The sequence below is a fragment of the Myotis davidii genome, unplaced genomic scaffold, assembly GCF_000327345.1.
Source record: "Myotis davidii unplaced genomic scaffold, ASM32734v1 scaffold134, whole genome shotgun sequence".
Taxonomy (NCBI): Eukaryota; Metazoa; Chordata; class Mammalia; order Chiroptera; family Vespertilionidae; genus Myotis; species Myotis davidii.
In genome coordinates this window covers 1,237,433-1,245,258 of record NW_006288853.1, presented here as the reverse complement: position 1 = coordinate 1,245,258, position 7,826 = coordinate 1,237,433, and the positions used below count along the sequence as shown (strand labels likewise).

General features: G+C 39.6%; 1 protein-coding gene across 1 annotated transcript in view; it reads left to right on the top strand.

Moving 5' to 3' along the window:
• The window catches only part of DNAJC12 (DnaJ heat shock protein family (Hsp40) member C12), a 47,193-nt gene that overhangs the window by 34,035 nt on the left and 5,332 nt on the right, over positions 1-7,826 (top strand). Inside the window, exon 5 of the mRNA XM_006760892.2 lies at positions 2,303-2,507. Coding sequence (XP_006760955.1) covers positions 2,303-2,507 — 205 coding nt within the window. The remainder of the gene's footprint in view (positions 1-2,302; positions 2,508-7,826) is intronic.

The following is a 7,826-nucleotide window of genomic DNA, read 5'->3' as shown; positions in this document are numbered from 1 at the left end:
AGAACTGCAGATTCCCCTTCCTTTTTTGGAGTTTGGAGGTGCCCTGATGAGGCCCAGCTGTGAAACAATGCAAGCTTCTGTGGGGCCTTGGGCCTCCTCTTGGAAGTTCTGGGTCTCTCTGACCCAGCTGCAGTTTGTTAGGTAATTTTCAGATTGCAAAGGGCCATGCCTTTCATATGCAAAAGCCTCTGCGCACAGCTTGGGTGGGGCAGGGTCTCAGAGGATCAACAGGGCGGAGCGAACAGCTATGGCTGATCCTCAGCCCTGCCCTAAGGGGCCACGAGTCTCAGTGTCCTGGTAATTGCTGCAAGCACTTCTGAGAGAAAGCCACTCTCGAGTTCAGACCAATGCCAGACAGTCCAGTTTCTCCCGTATGAGTCTGGGCCCCCAGAGACTCGCCTGGAACTGGAGTTCAGAGCGGTCGGAGCTTGAGACTCCCTCCTGGCTGGAAAAGACAACGGCATCCACAGTTGCCAGCCCTCCGTACTTCTGCACTTTGCTTCCACACCTCCTTTGAGTCTCCGTGTGCTTTTCTCTTTCCTTCTAGTTGTAGAATTTCCACTCAGCCAGCCTTCCTGTGGTTCTGGATGATGTGTGTTCTGTCTTTTAGTTGTATTTTTGAAGTGGTTGTTCGAGGCAGCAATTTCCAGTGTTTACCTATGCCACCATCTTGGTTTCTCTGGAACGTGTATATTTCTAAAAATATAAAAGTTATACCAGAAATCAGTGGGCAATACCAAACCCTGTTGATTTATGACCACTGATTTTTTTAATTGTAAATTAAAAATATAACTAACACACCTTTGTTTTTTAAAAAAATCAATACAGTACAATAGGATATGTAATAAAAGTCAGTTCATCCTTATTTCACACCCCAGTTCTATTCATCCAGAAAGCCACCATCGCAGTTTCTTGTTTCCTTCCAGAAACCTTCTCTATAGTGTACATGTACACATTCACATTATCCTTAAAGAAAAGAAGGAAATATATTTAGAAAGTTCTTGTTATTTGAGGATAACTGGACTTGGAAAAGTTCACATAAAGTGAATCCACTTAAAGCTAGCACACATGTTTCATAGTAAATATTGACTGAATTCCTGCTTCGTGCCATATGTTTTCTTAAAGAGAAGATGTATAATCCAGAATTCTAATATTTTTATTGCCAGACTTCTAATGCCAACTCTGCATTGGTCAAGCTTAATGGAAGGTCACAATAGTAGTTACAATAATTACAATAGTAGTAGGCTTAATCTCTGGCATAACTTGAGACACACAGCCTCATTGTTTTTTGGTGATAAAATACACATAAAACTCATTATTTTAACCATTTTATTTTATTATTTTTTTATTTTCTTAAATTTTTATTTATTGATTTGAGAGAGACAGAGAGATTGATTTGTTGTTTCACTCATTTATGCATTCATTGGTTGATTCCTGTATGTGCCCTGATGGAGATTGAACCCACAATCTTGGCGTACGGGGACAATGCTCTAACCAACTGAACTACCCTGTCAGGGCCCATTTTAACCATTTTAAAGTGTAAGATTCAGTGGCATTAAGTACATTCACAATGTTGTTCATCCATCATCACTATCTAGTTCCAGACTTTTTCATCACCCCAAAAGGAAACTCCATAGCAATCACTTCCTATCCTCCTCTCCCCCAGCTCCTGGTAATCACCACTCTGCTTTCTTTCTATATGGATTTGTCTATTCTGGATATTTCATGTAAGTGGAATCATATATACATATGTGGCTTTTGTATCTGGCTTTATTTAGCATAATGTTTCCAGGATTTATCCACATTATAGTACTTCATTTCTTTTTCATGGTCAAATAATATGCCATTATATGGATATACCACCTTTTATTTATCTATTCATTGGTTGATGGACATTTGGGTTGTTTCCACCTTTGGCTTTTGTGAATGAATATTCATGTGTAAGTTTTTCTTTTAACATCTGTTTTCAGTTCTTTTGGGTATATACCTGTCAATGGAATTGCTGGGTTCATGTGGTAATTCTAGGTTTAACTTTTTGAGGAAACATCTAATTCTTTGAATCTCTCTGATGTTTGTCCCTTTGTTCTGTACCATAATATAGATGTCTTCTTATATCATTAGTCTTCCAAACCAGGGAAGATTAATTAATTAATATCTGGATTAATATCTGGTTATTAGTCAAGTTTAACATTCTGAAATTAGCATTAAAATAGTAAGTCAGGTGTCACCACACATTAAACTTTAAATACAGAAAGCTATATATATTGATTTTATATTATATGTCTGCTCTTAATTAATGTAGTCAATGCACTGGGCTGTCAGAGGTAAAAAAGATCGAATGCTGGAAGAACCTGACCAGACTCATACCAACAAGATTGAAAATGAGGAACAGAATGAACAAAGAGAAATAAAGAAAGAAGAGTTGGGTTCAACCACTGAGAAGATGGAGCAAAAAGAATCTGAGTCCTTGGAGAAGTCATCCTCCCAACTGAGTCCAGATTCTTCAAGTAAGTCATGTCATAAAGCTTTGCAGACAAAGGTCTGAATCTCGCCAAATTTTAGGGTTGGCTTGTCCTTAAATACTTACTTAGCATTGACATGGAAACTAGATGATACATTTTTTTTAATTAATATGATATTCTTTTTTTAATGTTTTATTGATTTTTTTTTTTTTACAGAGAGGAAGGGAGAAGGATAGAGAGTTAGAAACATCAATGAGAGAGAAATATTGATCAGCTGCCTCCTGCACACCTCCTACTGGGGATGTGCCTGCAACCAAGGTACATGCCCTTACCAAATCGAACCTGGGACCTTTCAGTCCACAGGCTGACGCTCTATCCACTGAGCCAAACCGGTTAGGGCTAGATGATACATTCTTTAATACAATCCTGGTAAAGGGAACTTTGAGATATTTCTGGGAGTGTCTTCCTCTCCACTGAACTAATGTTAGCTAACATTGGGAGTTTACTATGTGCAGGAATGTTTTCACAGGAATTAGTTTACATCTATTATCTCCTGTAATATTAATGTCACACATATTTATTTAATCCTCCCTACAAGTTTGTGAGGTTGGTATCAACATTATTCTTATTTTACAGATGAGGAAAATGAAGCCCAGAGAGGTTGAGTAATTTTCTCAAGGTTATGGAGATTGTGTGGCAGGGCAGGGGTCTGAACTAAAGCAGTTTGGCTTCAGTCTGTTTCTAAGGCACTGCACTATCTTGAGAAGATGCCTTATCTGAAAGTAGCTCTGTAGACATTCTGAATCATTTATAGATCCACGGAAGCAGGGTGTTAGGAGGTTGAAATCCTGGCTCCCAAACTACACATCCTGACTCTACAATTTATTGTCTGTATTACTTGGTAAAAGTTACTTAACTTCTCTAGACCTCAGTTTCCTCATCTACAAAATAGAAATCATAATGGTACCTTCTCAAAGACTTATCATAAGGATTACATGAAGAGATCCATGCAAAATGCTTAGCACAGTGATTGGTCTATAGCAGGCCCTGGGTAAATGTGAGCTATTATTATCATTTCTTTGTTTGTCTGTGTAGCCATTCCACTGTGTGTCTTGTGTCGATAAGTGTGTTATGTACACACACTGTAACTGTCCTTCAAAATCATATTTGATTTTCAGTGTTGTGATTCAGCACTCCATTAGATTTTAGCCTTTAAACAGAAGGTTCCTGAACATCCTTGAACACCCATTTAATAAAAGAAGACAAGTAGATAGTTTGTGGTGAATTATAATCTTTCTAGAAATGATTACTTCAAATCTCTCTTTGCGGAGAACTTATAAGTGCTCACTACTTTTGGGAATAAAGATTCTTAGAGTTGGATTCAGGTGTTAATCAAAAGATCATTTTGTAGTCTGTATGTTGACTGCATCAGCCTTGTAACTGGAAATGTGTTACAGCAAGCTGATCAAAGCTGAAGCCCGAATGTTAGGAAACCGTTTTAAGCAACACACACATGCAAACACGCCCCCCCGCCCCGCCCCCCAACACACACACAAAGGCAAACATGCAAATGTTTCTCCATTCAGCCTTGGAAAGTTCAGATCTGTCCCTCTCTAAATCCTGGAGGGTACCTGTGACTTTCTATTTTGGATTCAGACTTCACCAGAACTTGGGCCGTTGGACACTTTAGAGACTCAGGCATGATGCTGAGGCCCCACTTGACTGCCTGTCATAAGAATCTGAAAATTGCTTTCTTTAGAAAAGTTATATAGCCCAGCCAGTGTTGCGCAGTGGTTGAGCGTTGATAAGTTACTTTTTGGCCCTAACTGGTTTGGCTCAATGGATAGAGCATCGGCCTGCGGACTCAAAGGTCCCAGGTTCAATTCCAGTGAAGGGCATATACCTTGGTTGCAGGCACATACCCAGTAGGGAGTGTGCAGGAGGCAGCTAATCGATGTTTCTAACTCTCTATCCCTCTCCCTTCCTGTAAGAATTCAATAAAATATATTAAAAAAAAAAGAAGTTACTGTTTGGATTCCTGGTCAGGGCACACACTCAAATTGTGGGCTCGATCCTTAGTAAGGGGTGTGCAGGATGCAGCTGATCTGTTTCTCTCTCATCAATATTTCTATCTCTCTATACCACCCCCTTTCTCTCTCTCTAAAATAAGTAACAACATATTTTTAAAAAGTTATAAACATGTGATAAACCCCCCAAATAATGAGCTTGTCATTTAAAAAAATCAAAGAATTATATACAAACAATAACTTAGTGTCTACCCCAATCTCCCATCTTTCTCTGCTTCTGTTTCCTAAAGTAACCAATGCAGATGCCCAGGTATGTCTCCTTCCATACTGTTCCATATGCTGATACAAGCATATATGAAGAACAGTATATGTTCACTCATGAGAGCTTTAAAAATATAGAACAGCCATACACTGAGCACATTTCTCTATGTTACACAGGAGCTAAGAGCACCGTGGCCTTAACCAGATCCCAGCTTTTCCAACCATGAGTTGTATGGCCTTGGGCAAGTGAATGTGGATGAAAAACGGCTTTCTATGGAAAGTCACCGCACAGGGTGATCTGGTCATAAATTCCTAACCCGGCAGTTGGATTCAGGTGTTAACCAAAATCCTGCCCCAGGCATGTAACTGCTTTAGTAAAAGGTTTATCTTGGCCTTAATCAAGTTCTGTCCATGGCTTCCGTGCTTCTAGGTTAACACACCTTTGAAATGACTCTTCAGAGCTCTCCTAAACTGTGACCACCCTCAAGAGAGCACATATTCTTAACCTGTAATCAGATCACCACTTTCGAGTAATCCTCCTTTACATTCCCTCCTTAATCTCAAATACACACAGAAACTACAAACTGTTATTCAGGGAAACATTTTTCTGTCTATTGAGAGCTCACTTCCAGGCATATCCTCTGTTTAACTCAAACAATAAATTTTTATAAAAATTCTCTACAGGTTTGGACATTCTTATGTTAATAAGAGTTACTCTCTTTGATTTTTTAAAAAATCTGTATACTAGTGGCCTGGTACATGAATTCATGCACATTGAAAGAAAATTCATTAGAAGAAATATTTTAAAATTGCTATTCGCCCTTTCTCTATAAAGGAAGTGTCAACCAAATTCATGATTGACAATGACAGATGGAAACACACTCGTGCGATTGGCACCAGTGAGAGCTTTATATGAATCGCGCATGTGTGAGTCAACTTAGCCTTTTGTAGATATAGGAATAAACTTACTTAGTTAGACCTGCTTTATGATTTAGCTAAACTTTTTCCAGCCCAGTAAAGCAATTACTCTTTCAGGTAATTGTCATCAACACAACAGTAAATATCAACACAAAGCAGATTATTATTGTAATTACCCAGAGGGACACTTAGCATATTAGCCTTTTATATATATTATATATATAGATAATGGTTAAAATAGTAGTTTCTACTTCGAAAGGTTATGTTTTTGGTATAAATTATTACTATCTTACAGTAATTGATTAAGTTTTCTCCAATTGCAGTACAGTTTGGGTGTGTTTTGCTTCCTTGTCTTCTAATTCACTAATTCGGTCCTCCGCTTCTCCTAGTCTACTGTTGATACTTACAATGGTGTTTTTTTTATTGCAGTTATATCACTCTTCATTTCTTCTTGGGTCTTACTTAAGTTTTTGATTTTTTCATCTGTTTCTTCTTGCTTCTTGCATACGTCGTTGATTTTTTCCTCCATCCGGTTTATGCACGCCTAGGACCCTTATTTTGAATTCTTTTTCTGTCAGGTTGCATGCCTCTGTATCACTTAGCTGCTTTTCTGGCAAGTCCTCCTTTTCTTTCCTTTGGGGGTTTCTTTGTCTACCCATGTTTGATCTGACTGACATATCTAGACGTTGAGTCATTCAGTGGCTGCTCCCTGGGTGGCAGTGGCTCCTTGGGCTGTGGTTGCTCCTCGGGCGGTTGCGGTAGCAGCTGCTCCTCAGTTGGCAGCAGCTCCTCTGGTGGGTGCTGTTCACAGCTTTGGTGGCTCTTCTGGCTGGTGCGGGGAGGCTTCACGTACAGCTGCTGATCCTCAGAGGGTGTGGTGATCAGGAGGCTGCTGTTGCTTGGATCTGCTGCATTGATTTAAGGGCATATAATACAACACAACAAGGCACAATGTACCAGGCCAGTAATTGATTAAGTTAAGCAGACTTTTTGAGGAGTAAATAACTTAATATACATAAAATGTTTCCATCAGGCATATAAAAATTTTTTTTTTAGTGTCAGATTTTATTATTATGGGACTTCTCCTCAAAACTTTACTTTTAGAATTAACTCATTGTTTCTAACAGCTGATAAATATTCCACAGCACAGATATATCAATCAGGATAAATTGTGAATGAAGTGGAGGGGGTGAGAAGAGGAAGGATCCTCGTTCTGAGAGCAGTTTGTTGGAGAATGAGACTCATGAAATTTTGCCAAAGGCTGCATTTACCAGTATTTTCTTTGTTTGTTTTTGTTCTGTTAATCCTCACCCAAGGATATTTTTCCCATTGATTTTTAGAGAGAGTGGAAGGGAAGGAGGAAGGGGGAGAGAAAAAGAGAAAAACAGTGGCCAGGGATTGAACGTGAGACCCATGAGTTAGAGGGCCAACACTCTAACCACTGAGCAACACTGGCCAAGGCCTACCAGTATTTCTTAGTGTGGTTTAAGATATTATTAGCTGTTCTGAGTAGTGCCTTAAAGTTGGAGTTTGATATACAAAAGTGCAGTTGCATGATTATTTATAATTTCATTTTACTGTAGTGTAAATTTTTATAATGTCAGCATTTAAGAAATATTATTCATGTCAGCTTTACTAAGCCCTGAGAGGCTGTTCACATAGCTTTTATGCATACTTATTAATTTCCTCAAGCAATCCTTGATATTTACTTTGGAGTTTGCCTTTTGATGCTCTTATGTGATGAGCCATCAAATAGTCCCCGTCATCTGCTTGACTTCATTGCAACCTGTAAAATACGGACCATGGCATCTGCAAACCAGTGTATGAGACAATCTCACTTTTTTCTCTTTCCATTTAAATATGCAATGAATGTGGCTTCTGATAAATACTCTTTTAAAATCAAACTAGAGGCCTGGTGCACAAAAATTTGTGCACTCGCGGGGGGGGGGGCCCTCAGCCCGGCCTGTGCCTTCTCACAGTCTGGGACCCCTCAGGGGATAACCACCTGCTGGCTTAGGCCCGCTCCCCGGGGGATTAGGCCTAAGCTGGCAGTCAGACACCCCTCTGGCAGCCCGGGAGCCCTTGGGGGATGTCCACTTGCCAGAGGGGAGCAGGCCTAAGCTGCAGTCAGACATTCTTAGCGCTGCTGAGGAGGCGG